Source organism: Hippoglossus hippoglossus, chromosome 23, assembly GCF_009819705.1.
Source record: "Hippoglossus hippoglossus isolate fHipHip1 chromosome 23, fHipHip1.pri, whole genome shotgun sequence".
In the NCBI taxonomy this organism is placed as follows: domain Eukaryota; kingdom Metazoa; phylum Chordata; class Actinopteri; order Pleuronectiformes; family Pleuronectidae; genus Hippoglossus; species Hippoglossus hippoglossus.
The window spans coordinates 12,488,909-12,502,335 of NC_047173.1; the positions used below are offsets into that span (position 1 = coordinate 12,488,909).

Here is a 13,427-nt window from a genome sequence, read left to right on the forward strand (position 1 = left end):
TTTTTTAAAGTAATCTTGCGTATAATCGAATTTGTTGGAGTCTGTACATGATATGGCTATTATAGAAATTAGACACTGTTGTTCTGTCGGGCCTGGGTTTGATTTATTTCTCTCAACATTTCCCAGGGCCGCGACTGTTTTCCTTCAGCCCTGGCAGTTCAATTCCAATGTTTAACACAAAGATCCTGAAATTTTAAAGAGCTGAAGTGTTGACTGCTTCGCGCCTGCACTGATATAACTTTTAATAATGAAAAGGGTCGATTTCTGGATATTATCTCGATGTAAATAAGCAGGGACGTCGTGCTGATACAGCTGTAACATATAAAGCGTCTGTTACACGATGAAAAAGACGTTTCATAGGCCTCCTCCAAAGTTCTGTCTCTGCCTGTCAAAAATACTGAGGACAATTAAAAAACTAACCAGGCGTTTGTTCAGGAGCTGTCTCTTAAAATCAAATTCATTCAGGGAGTTTTAACATCTACAGAAAACTGAGGAAACTCTACGAAAAGAGCCAGAAGCTCCAGAACAGCTACGACATGGACCATGTGGTGAGATGTTCCTGTTACCACGTAATCTTTCTTACAAACAAACACACAAATAACAATCACTAATCATTAACAAGACACAAAAATAGTGGTCAAGTTTAGAGTGCACACAGCCACAGACAAATTAGAGTTTCGGGAACAAAAGTCAACTCAAGTCCGTTAAATTACAGCATCAAAGATCACAAATTCACCTCAATTAGTCACGTCACACATCGACCTGACGGTGGAAAAGTGGAGGAAGCCACAAACAGAGCGACAAAAGAACGACAGGTCGACTTGTCCTCTCTGGCTCTGACGCTAAAGACACTTTGTTTTGGGCTTTTTAAAAATCACAGTGTCACAGAGATGCAACCCTGCCTGAGCAGAAGAAGAGAAAGAGACAGAACGGTAGAGGACTTGATTAAAGGAGAGGAAAAAGGTTGGTTTTTTTTTTTTTTGTAAAAGATACAAGAATCTACAGGAAATGCAGAATTGATGACTATCAAAAAAGGAAAGAGTGACGAACGAAGAGATGAGAGTATAAAAACCCAACCATCCGCTGTGCTTCATATCTACAACTGGCTTCATCGCTGCTCTCAAGTCGCCCCCTCCTCTATCTATCTCTCTTTCTCACCAGCACTCCCATTCTCTCTCTCTCTCTCTCTCTCTCTCTCTCTCTCTCTCTCTCTCTCTCTCTCAGCTGCTCACCCTCCCCTCCCCTCTCTTCCTGTGGATGGTGTAGCTCTCTCTCTCTCTGGCAGTCTAGTGGAGCCGCACACAAGGATTAGAGGGTTTGCTGTGAGTGTCTGCTCTGAGGAGAAGAAGCCAGAAAGACAGAGATAAAATAAATTCTCTGTGGAAAAAGAAAGAAAGAAAGAAAGGAAGGAAGGAAGGAAGGAAGGACAGCTTCACTGTTGTGGATAAGTGATCTGATTTACCTCCACTCTGCCTATCACCTCATTCAAGCCTGCCTGAAGCCTTCACCTGGGGGAGGACAGATAAGCCAAGGGGGACTATATATCTCGGACCTCCACTCGCACAGGGGAGCCATGTGAGCGGCACCCCTCCACCCACTTCACACCACAGAAGTCCCCCCACATTGAGCCCTCTGAGCTGGGGAGCCCATCCAGGATTTTTTCCCCCCCTCTCCTCTCCTCTTCTCCTCCCCACCTCCACCTCCCCTGGAACCTTCCTCTGTCAGAGGGACTCTCCGGGACTCGGCGGACCCCCCTCACCCCCCCCCCCCCCCCCAGCAGGAGCCACTCATCTCGGGGGAACTCGGGGTGCGAGTGCCCCCCTGGTCCGGAGGCCGTCCGGCAGCACTCCAGCACCATGGATTACCTGTTTGGGATTGTAGTGCTGCTGTGCGGGGCGGTGCAGCCGGGGAGAGGAGTTGAGCCCAAGCACAACGTACCCAGGCTAAAGCTGTCATACAAGGGTAAGCCCCCTCTCTCCGCCCCCCCCCCCCCCGACTCCAGGATACACTGTGTACTGCCTTTTAACACAAACTACCCTGCTTGGTCTATTCCTCTTGCCCGTGGCTGCTCTTTCATGCTCTTCTTTTCATCCATTCTTCTCATGTTGAGTATCCCTTTTTTTTTTTCCTCCTCTATTTCTGTGAGTCTATTTCTGCCACTGTGTGTTGTCTCACTCTACTCTTTTCTCCTTCTTGGTCAGCGCACAGCATCCAGCTCAACCTCCTGCACATTCCCTTCCTCACATTAACTCACTCCTTCCTCTGCCTGTCCCTCAAAAAACTGACTATTCTCCCCTAGCAAAATGGTCCGATTGGTTCCATATGCAGAGGAAGGGCTCTGGCCTGGAGCTCAATGTATATATTGGCCCCTGTACCAATTTTCCCCTTGTGCTGTCCCCTTGTGCTGGTACTGTACAGCCCCTGTTAAGTGCTCTGAAAAGGCATTGGAGCCTCTGTTTTAATGGCTTCTGTCCCAAAAAACTCAAGCTTGGGTCGTGACACGGGGCATTTTCTTTAAGGGGCCGTGCATGCAGGTTTTCCCAACTTCTCATTACCGGACTGTAAATGGATCCAACAGTTGTAGAGTTTTTTTTTTTCTTCTTCTTCTTCTTTTAAATGGAAAAATACTTACGCATGTTGATTTAACGCGCATGCAATAAATCATCTATCTGCAGCCGCATGCATCGTTCGGAGAAGGAGAGGGAGAGTTTAATGTGTCTTTTTTCTGCCGTGCACGTGTGCGTTTTTGACGTACACAGCAAACATGTTATTCCCTCTCCTTCTGTGTTATTTTGAGGGGAGACTGCGGAGCGCCGGCTCTTCCTCTCCTCCGCCTCCCTCTCTCCTTCTCTCTCCATCTCGTCTCTTCTCTCTCACACCCTACACTAAATCAGGCTCTTTGTAATAGCAGACTTTTCATCTCAGCTAGAAATAACTGTCAACATTTTTGGCATATTTTGGGACGTTTTTTTTAAATTTTTTTTGATGTCAGTGAGGGAGGCTATTGTGGTTCTTTGTCCTGAAACATGACCAAAAGTATAGAGCTGGGAGTGTGGTCTCTTGATTCTTTATTTTAGTCCCGTTTACCCCCATAAAGCATCGCCCTGTGAGAATTTATGAACGGGCCGATTTGACATCATTTCGCAGTTGAAAACACGAGTGCGTCCCCTCGTGTGCGTTGACCTCCACCCCGAGGTTTGGTTCCTCCGATAATTTCAGTCCATGTCGAGGGGAAAATCAAATTTGGGTGAATGCGATGTTTGTCACTCGAATTCATTTTCTATCTTTAGCAGAGACGCTCGGTATAACTTATGTTTAGAGGCCTGCTATATGACATGCTTTATTCTCTACGCGGAGCGCAAGTTGTAATTTGGGGATAGTATATTTTCCTTTATCACCCTTTTCAACTTCCAAATGGTCTGTGTCCCACATCTAAAGTATAAAAGCTTGTGCCTTGACATTGAACACACTTTTCTGTTGTGTCCTGGTTTTGATGCCGTCACACAGTGATGGATTTTTTTTTCAAAAGGGCGATGACATGTATTCACCATGCGAGCGTAATGAATCTGGAAAGAATCACGGCTGAACTTACCTGCACTCACGTCATATATCCCCGGGGCTCCATCGTGTCAGCTCGCGCAAACCCGAGCCTGATGGGAAAATGTCATCCCTTCTTTGCACAGCCATCTGTTTAAAGAATGTGAATATCGCTCCCCTCCTGCGTGCCCCTGTTTTTTGGGATCCTCTCTCCGCTATTCGGTCTGACAAGTGAGCATGTTGCAGGCAACCGTACAAGACAAGAGATATGTCATCAAAGTGTGTATTGACTGACTGTGCCGAGTGATGGATGAGCAGCATCAAACCACAGCCCCTGCAGCCTGTGGTAATAGATGGACAATGATTTTTACGAGAAGTGCATCTTAGCTTTGCTGTTTATGCATACATGTGTGTTTGTGTGTTTGTGTGTGTGTGTGTGTGTGTGTGTGTGTGTGTGTGTGTGTGTGTGTGTGTGTGTGTGTGTGAATGTTCTTGCCACATCTTGGTGTGAGGACTCAACACCCTCTCTTGTGATTTCCTCCTCTTAGACTGTAAGTGGTGTCTCGTTGTGTGAATTTGTGTGTGTTTTAGCGAGACACAAAAAAAATAAGAGAAAGAGGAAAGTGTCAGGTCTGCTGTGCGCTCATATAATTAGACACCTGGTTTTGCACTTGTGCCCGAGCACAAACGCATGAGCTCACAAAATGGTATCTTTTATTGTGCCGTTGAATCGGTGTTTCTACAATTACGTGTGATTGCAAACTGCTGTTGGCTTGCACTGGTGTGTGTGTGTGTGTGTGTGTGTGTGTGTGTGTGTGTGTGTGTGTGTGTGTGTGTGTGTGTGTGTGTGCAAAGGCATGAGGGTGTATCGTGTGCCGCCGTCTTTGTGTGCCACCGCTCGCCAGTGCCTGCGCTCGCCCCACAGGTGTTTGATGGCTCTCTTGATGCCTGTCAGGGGACGCTTCTCAGTTAACGCCCACACCGGGGCGGATGGAGAGGGAGGAAGGGGAGGACGGTGGAAGTGATGGCGGAGGGGAGGGGATTTGCTTTTAATGAAGGAAAAGCTGGCAGACGTACAGTAGGCGACGCAGAAGGGAGGGAGGCTGGTCGTTAAGTGAAGTGTCACTCATCCCCTCTCCGCCCGCGAAGCCGGCATAGTAATTAATTCAAATAAACAATGAGGAGGAATCCTCCTGGGAGGGACGGTCAAACATGCGGCGAGCACAAGAGTGGGCCCGGCCCCTCGACTGGGACGATCACAGACGGAAAGAGAGAGCGAGGCCCAGGACGAGCAGGGCCCCGCGATTTGAGTCCATGAAATATACACCCGAGAGCGTGCGAGCGAGGTCCCCGTGAAAATCATTCTCAAATGAGCGCCGATGATACGCCTCCGGGGACAGATTCAGTCAGACAAAAGTGACTGATTCGCTCCCCCCCCAGAAAAAGGACGGAGCAAAGTGCGGAGTGAGCAGTTTGAGCGCGAGGACGTCTGAGAAATGGAGGCAGGTAGATAAAATGACCTCCCTGGGGGACAGCTGGTGCAGCAAGTGCGGAGTAAATGATTTCCCAGTTGGGTCAGTTAGACATTCGGCAGAAAGGATCTGACTTGACGGGGACAGAAGAATGATCACAGGAGTTAATTATTTTCTCCTCTTCTTAACGCCAAAGTAGCTCTAACCTCCCTCGCCTTCGCACGGGGAGTCGAGGCGAAACTCTAGTCCAAGTTAAAATCCTCTGTGAACGTTTTGCAGATGTTGACATGATGCATGTGCCACAAAACGTGAGTCAACATCACCTTGAACATCCTGCAAAGCTTCATTGTCAATATCGAAAACATGAAATTAGATTTAAGGGCTTTAAAACATAGCAACTATTAAATTCTGCAGCGGCACAGCCTCCGTATGTCACCACAGAACAATGACACTCTCCCATGGATCAATGCATACCTGAACACATACCTCCCACAGCCATCAGGAGGAACACTGACCCCTGAAGGTCAATCAGTGCACGTGCAGCACCCAGAGATTCCAAACACAATACGGCGGCAGATTATGCTAAAAAAATCTTGACCCCATTGTGATCCCAGAAAAAAAACCCCGCCAGGGAGCGGCGCTTTAAAAACCGAAAGGCCTCGTCAGACAACCTGATAATTACCCTCGGCTCTGGGTAATTACGGCGCCTATACACTGCATGACCTCTTAACGCCGTCGCAGGCCGCCCCCACGCCGGCTCGCTGGGTGGAACCGAGCGAGGAAGATGGAGCGCTGCTGAGAAAGACATGAGGGGAAATCTGAAATTGGCTCGCAAACCCTTCAAAATAGACACTCGGTGTGGAACCGCACTCGACGCAGTCTGGACTCGGCCCCCGTAATAAGCGCGTCTGTGAGAGCGTGTCCGTGTGTGTGTGTGTGTGGGCGTGCCTGCCTGCCTGCCAGGGGGGGGAAGAATAAGCATGTGTGTGTATATGTGTGTTTGTGGGTGTTTGCATGTGTGCCGGGTTTATCAGCGTGTTTTGTCTATTCATTATTTTATATGTGATTGAGCAGCATCGCTCCCCGCGTCTCTCTCTCTCTCCCTCTCTCTCTCTCTCCGTCGTATCTGTCCATTCTGTGGGCTGAGGCTGACAGAGCGGATGCAGATAATTATAAGGTGTTTGCCCAACGCGCCAACTTTGGAGATGTCTGCCTCCCTCTCTCCCTCTCACCCTCTTCGTCCTTCCTCTCCTGCGGCTCAATCCCTCTCTCTCCCCCACCGCAGACCCTAAGTACAATCTTCAAGTAGGCTGTGTGTGTGTGTGTGTGTGTGTGTTTGATTGCAGCTCAGTTGATTCACATCCTTTTTTTTCAACTCTCTTCGGACACACACACACACACGCACACACTGAACTGCCCTCATCTTCGCCCCCACATTCCAATACTACAAACCAATGTTTCGCAGTGGCTTGCTTTTCAACTCTGCCCGTATGCTACATCCGAAACAAGCTGCATATCCTCGCACTGACTCACATATACCTGACCGCAGTGTTTGGAGCCCCCACCGCCCCTCGTCCACAAGTTGAGAGATGCCATAATGAGTGTGTATCCGCGCTGACGCTCGTTGCCCCACAGATAATTGTGCAATGACACAACCGACGCTTGCAAAACAAAAAGCCATTCATCACGTCCCCGAGAAAACCTGTCACTTGTTTTTGTTGCAGTTTCACACTTGCATACTAAAGCGAGTGTTATCGTGGCATTGTATCTTATCGTGCATGATTTAAACCAACACAGGAATGCAGGAGGAGTGATGTAAGTGTGTTATCATTCCCCCATGTTGAAAACTGGCAGGTAGAACTTCTGAGTTCACCGGCCTCTCCTTTGCATGTGTCTTTGTTTTACTCTCTTCATTGGCGTGTTATGAAATGTTCCCAAGCCGTCGTAAAATGTTCTCTCGCAAAATAGCTGTGTTATTACTCGTCTACTCGCTTTAGAGAATTCAATTTAAGCGGAAATGATCATCCCCCAGAAAAAATCAAAAACCTGGATGTGCGCTCGCAGGCCACATTCGGAGATAGCGTCAGCGCCGTGTGTGTGTTTGCTCAAAGATTAACGTGTGTGCGCACAGCAAATCGTGTACGTTGGTTGTGCATTTTTTTGTCCGTGTGTGTACATAAGCGTTGTATGGACATGCACACAGGGGGGGGGGGTTCGAGAAAAATATCCAGTGTCTTTGCATCTGTGTTTGGGAGACGGGTTTGGGTTACAGCGCGGTGCAGACTGCTGAAGCCGGGGTATGAATGGGTCCCGCCACCTGCTAAGTCTCGTCAGTCAGACGGAGGGAGAGAGAGCGAGAGAGGGCCGCACCGTTCAATCCGAACAGAGTCGAGTTACAAATGAGGGGGACATCTCTGCAGAAAGACGGAGGGACGACAGACAAAGGACGGGGGAAAGCGGCAGACAAACAGAAAAGACGTTCAGATCCAGAGGGAGAAATGATGGATGCACAGTAATTTTGTATTTATTATAGACACTCCTAGTGGGTTTTAATCCGAATCGACCGCTCTCATTGTTCCCAACGTCACTTTTTAAGGTCAACTTTAAATGCCAGGCCCTTAAAATCTCAGTGATTTAAAAGTCATGCAGTTTCTTTTCTTCCTTTCTCATGGACTTGTTATTTCCCCGTCATAAATAACACCAGCAGCTCGAGATATAATGAGGAAGGTTTTGAAAACCCTCTCATTTCATATTTCACATCGCCACATTAAGAAATGAGAAAAATCCTGACGTTATGAAATTGCGGCACATGGGGATTTTATTGATTATTATTTTCCAGTGTTGAAAGGCGTTTCCAGAAAATGCAGACACTGTTCATTTATAACACCAGCCCCTCGTTTTGTTCAACAATTGCTCTAACTGGCATGCATCTGTGCACACGGCGATCCATGTTCCGGTGTCTCTGTCGTCGCCGCTGTCACAGTTTGCCTGGGACACATCCAGATCTGTAGCCCTGCCTCATTAATTTCTAATAAAATGGCAGAGCTGACATTCGGCTGCACCGTTCGGCTGACAGGCTGCACTAACAGGCAGTGGCTCCAGACATGACCACGCTAACCACAGCCTGGTTCCTCTTCACATCCATCCATCAAACTGCCTCACGATAGCACAGGCTGCCTCCCGCTCGCTGCACAGCTTCGCCGACGAGTGATTTCCCTGATTTGCAAACACACACACACACTCACGGAGGAGTTTGAACCGGTGGCTGTGCTCGCATGCAAAAAAAGCGAGTGTATGTGTGTCTGTTTGTTTTCCTAAAAAATTTATGTAAACCAGAGCGACCGAGCAGCCTGGTTGTACTGTGAGCACTTAGTGGTGTGTGAGCGGGCTCTCTGCGGTGCACATGGCCAGGCCTCGAGCCGTCTGTGGTCGCAGCGCTGGTGGAAAACCGCTCTCTGTGGTCCAGCCGTCCAATGACGGGAGGAGACACACACTAATGAAATGGTTCCATCTTGGACCACTTTTCTTGTATGTCTGCTTTTTTTTTTATTTTATTCATTCTCTCATGTTTCTGTTTCACTTTACTGTCATTATCCGGACTTTCTAGTTCTTTGTCTCTATTATTCTCTTTTGCTTTCTCGGCTTTTCTTCTCCCGTCAGCTCCTCTTGTAAAAACTTTGCTCTTGTTTTCTGCATCTCTCTCTCTCTCTCTCTCTCTCTCTCTCTCTCTCTCTCTCTCTCTCTCTCTCTCTCTCTCTCTGTCTCTCTCTCTCTCTCCCCCGGGGGAAGAGCAGGAATGCTGTGCGGTGACGAGGAAGTCTAGCATTTGGGTTGAGAGAGATGAATGGTGCTGCGCGGTGAAATTCAACACATACTTAGGCGACTCTTATAGATTCTGCGCGGTTTGGGATGCGGCCGCTTTTACCTTGTTAGTCCCTCTGATGCCTACTGTATCCGACGGTTGAACTTACTCTGAGTCGATGTCACGGGGACAGAGTTTGGTGTCAAAACGTCCCGTAGCACACGATACTGACTATGATTTACGGCTATGAGTCACGTTTGGTTGCAAAATAGAAAAGTTTTGAACTATTTTGAGTGGAACTGTGTTTTTGCCGAAGGGGAATCAAGGAAAACACTTGCCTCAGCCAAGGAGGGGATGTTTTTGACCATGTCTGTTTTTTGGTCGGTTTGTTTGTTTGTGACCAGGATTACACAACAACTACTGAAGGGATTTCCACAAAGCTTGGTAGAAGGATGGGACATGAGCCAAGAAAAAGAGCCGATGCATGTTGGTGCAGATCCGGACAAAGGGATACATTGTCCCCAATTTCCCAGGGAATAAAAGTGGTTCAGCTTGATTGAATTTAAGGGGACTGTTGGGTCTTGGCGGCGGAATACGCTCACCTGAGTGCCATTCTAGTTCCTCCTGCGGTAGCTAACATCTTAAACGACCCATTTAGCGTGGTTGCCATCCCTAACCCCTAACCCCTAACCCATCGGATATCATCTAACGACAAATTATTTGGGGCCGGTGTAGACGGTAAATATTCGGGCAAACACTCCCATCTTCCGTTCGCCATACACTGTTTATAGTCCAACGATATTCTTTTATCACACGAGTCGACGTTTCTTTGCAGAAAACACAAACTGTGATACTTTACGTCGTTTTTTTGGGGTCCTGGTGACATTTTGGCTAATCTCTATTAACAGCTATCTGCATTTGAAAGCAGATTTATTAAAAAGCCGATAGCCGATGCATTTTATTCAATGTGTTCTCGTTCTCTTGCTCTCCAGATTCTGCACATTCATATGCAGAGATATGCGTGGTTGTAATGATTAATCAATCCACACACACGTGTTCACACACTCCGTTCTTTGGGATTTAAATCGCACAAAAGAACCTTATTTTAATCGTACAGTTCACGGTGCGCGAGGAAGCACATTTCCTGACGGCGCAGTCACTCAGCTCCACCTGAATGACAAATCCGACGGCCCAGGTTGTATTATACAGAGGATCACCATGGAAACCAACCCACACCTGCTCCTGTGCTTAGACAGCGAGAGAGAAGAGGGAGGGGAGGTGAACTTTTGAGGCCTGTGTGGATGATATCCTTGAGCTCAGGATAAAATTTGAGCACTTTGTTAAGCAAAGCTCTCAGCAAATTTCCAAGGGGCGGCAGCCAGGGTTTTTTTTTTTCTTCCTCTCTCCCCCCCCGACACCTGTGTTTTGTGGCCAAGGCCATCACGAGAGCAGCAGAACGTGCGCACACACACACACACACACCGCACCACACACGGAGAAAAAAGAAAGCTTTCAGGAGGCAGAGACTGACGTGCCAAGCCAAACCACCGGAGATATTACAGCACTGCGTGTCTTTGCGTTTCTGAAGCTCGGCCTCGCATTTGAAAGATAAACGTGTAATTCTCCACGCCAGTTTCCTTTTTTTCGAGACGCTATTTTCTCTTCAAACTTTCCCTGCCTGTCTACGGAGTCGTCCTTCAGTAACACACCTATTGGAGCTGAGTCTCGCCCCTTCTGCCAGCTGCGGGGAGGAAAAAAGAACAATGTCAATGAGCAGGAACTGAACAACGTGTCATTCAAACTCCTTTTTCTTTTGCATATTGAAAACAACTCTGGCCTTGTTGAGCTTTCACTGCATGTACGAACAAGAGAAACACTTAGAAATGTTGCATGATTTTAATGGAACCATCTGTTGAATCTCAGTCAAGTGTTTTTCTCCGTCAGGCTTTTATGTTTCGTGTCACTCAAACACACTCACTCACACACACACACACACACACACAGATAAACATAATTTAATGCCCTGTCGCCTTTCTTTCATTCGCTCTCATTATTCCGCTATTGCGTGGCATGTAGGCGTCTAAAACGCCTGCCTGTTTGGAGAATGGGGGAGTGAAGAGCACTCCACAGACAATTGCACTTGAATTTTGAATATAGTTTTTTTGTTTCCTGGGGATTTTTAAGACAAGAGCCAGGTTATTTTCCATAATGGAGGATGACAGTGGGACGGATGATGATTTATTTGAATGAATCATTTTTTTTTTTTATTTGCCAGTTTCAAGGGCCATACAGTGTGTGTGTGTGTGTGTGTGTGTGTGTGTGTGTGTGTGCATTGTAGAAAGTATAGATAATCATACTTCAGGATGCTTCTTTCAATCATCATATGTTAAGAGTTGCATGAAAACTGGGTCAACACTGATTGCGCAAAATCTTGTATGTACTCAGGTGCGTCTGCACATTTGCATTCGTGTGTGTGTGTGTGTGTGTGTTTGCATAGGCCACCGTTCCTGTACGTTTAATGTGTGTAAGACAGGACGTGTGAGTGAAAAAGAGCAGACAGAGGATGTGTGTAACAAGAGAAAGTGGGATGGAGGTGGGCAGCGCAGACCGAACCGAATGAAGTGTGTGTAGTGTGTGTAGTGTGTGTAGTGTGTGTAGGGGCTGGAATTCGTACACACACACACACACACACACACACACACACACACACACACACACACACACAAGCATATATGTGTGTTTAAATGTCTCTGTGTTCCAGTGGCTAGTGTAAGCAGACTGTGGGTGGTGAGGGGGGTGTGTGCTACATATGTCCATGTGTGTGTGTGCACGTGTGTGTGTGTATTGGGGGGTCTGGGGCCATAGTGTGTGTGTTAGAGATGGAAGCGCTCACTGTTCAACTAGTTCATGCTGCATAAGCAGAAATACTCAACATCCTCCCAGACTACAACTTTGTCTGGGAAGAAAAGAGAGAGTGTGTGTGTGTGTGTGTTAGTGTGTGTGTGGTGTGTGTGTGTGTGTGTGTGTTTAGAGAATTGATGTGGTGTAAACATTTAGGTCACAATAATATATGCACGTCAGTTTAAGGGTGTGTTCGGTGTTTGCATTTTAAAAGTAGAGCACAGTGAGTTCATGCAGAACCTGTTTTGTGTCTGTGCGAGTGCGTGTATGCATGTGTGTGCATGTTCTATATGTTCACTGTGTGTGTGTGTGTGTGTGTGTGTGTGTGTGTGTGCGTGTGTGCGTGTGTGCGTGTGTGTGCGTGCTTGTCCTTTTCCTGGTTACTATATTTTGTATGAGCTGTGCTGAACGCTCCCCGTGTTGCTGTGCTCCTGCTTCCAAACGAGCGTGTCTGTGTTTAGGTTGGAGGTCCTTAGGTGCTCACGCCCCAGTTCCTCCAATTCTCCAAACCACAGAAGATCCCAGCTCGGATAAAGCCTCTTTGTGTGTGTGTGTGTGTGTGTGTGTGTGTGTGTGTGTGTGTGTGTGTGTGTGTGTGTGTGTGTGTGTGTTTTTTCGTGTGCGGAGGCAACCTTGTCTTTGTCGGAGATCACCACGTGTTGAAATATGCGTGAGTGTTTTTCTGCTTTTTGGCCCATCTGGGGGGAAAACCTTTTCACGACGATCCTCGGACGCTGCCATTTTTGGAGCGCATTCCTGGCTCCTGGACTCGGCTCCAGAGTCTCGCTCTCAGTTGATATGGGTCGTCACATGTTGAGCCAACATGGCAGTAAAGAAAGAGGAGCTGGGAAGAATCTCTCCTAAATGGAAACAGGGATAAGATCCGTTCATTTGCTGTTGACTGTTTGGCCTCTGTGCCTCAATATCTGCCATTGTTTTCCATTTTTTCATTTTTCTGATCTGTCAAGCGCCTAAAACTATTTATTTTTCCATTTCATTCCAATTTAGTTTTTTTCTAACTTGACTTTCTACCAAATCCTTCTTTTTTTTCCATTACTTCATAGTTGCAACTTCAAAAAAAAAAACTCACATTTGCTGACATCCTGCATTCTGATGTCTGATTGGTGAACTGAGAAAAAGGGACGTTCTGATTGGCTGCCGACATTTCTCTAAGGACACCTTTTAACTTCAGTGTTTGATTTCATGTCATCTGAGCACTGCAGCACTTTCTCCTTTGTGGCACAGTGAGTGTGTGTGTGAATGTGAATGCCAGGATGCTGGTTTGCATGGAATGGCCAGTGCAGAAAAAAAGATACCTACACACACTGAAACCCCCCCCCCCCACACACACACACACACACACTCAATCCATCTGTGGTACTGTACAAATCCTCACACACGTTCACAGACTCCCATTCATGCCCGCTCCCACCCACTTGATTTCCAAAGCCTCAAACTTTGCCTCAAACCAGAATCCAAGTGACGCAGATGAGCTGCGACCGTCTTTATTAGGTGACGGCCACGCCCCTCTCGCTGGTCCTCCTCCACCCCACACGTACTGGTTCCACAGGAATGGCTGACAAACCTCTTCCTCTGTCTCCCCCTCCCATCAGTCCCTTCTTTTATGTAGACACAGATGTCCAAGGTCTTACGCGCTGCGAGTGGGCGCAGATGGCTCCTATAGCAGCCCGTCAATCACGGCTCTGTGGGGAGAG

General features: G+C 47.4%; 1 protein-coding gene across 1 annotated transcript in view; it reads left to right on the top strand.

Moving 5' to 3' along the window:
• The first annotated feature begins 1,299 nt into the window (after positions 1-1,299).
• sema3aa (sema domain, immunoglobulin domain (Ig), short basic domain, secreted, (semaphorin) 3Aa) overlaps positions 1,300-13,427 on the top strand; it is a 30,863-nt gene continuing 18,735 nt past the window's right edge. The window contains exon 1 of the mRNA XM_034578498.1: positions 1,300-1,962. Within this exon, the coding sequence (XP_034434389.1) occupies positions 1,857-1,962 (106 nt within the window). The 5' untranslated portion in view covers positions 1,300-1,856. The remainder of the gene's footprint in view (positions 1,963-13,427) is intronic.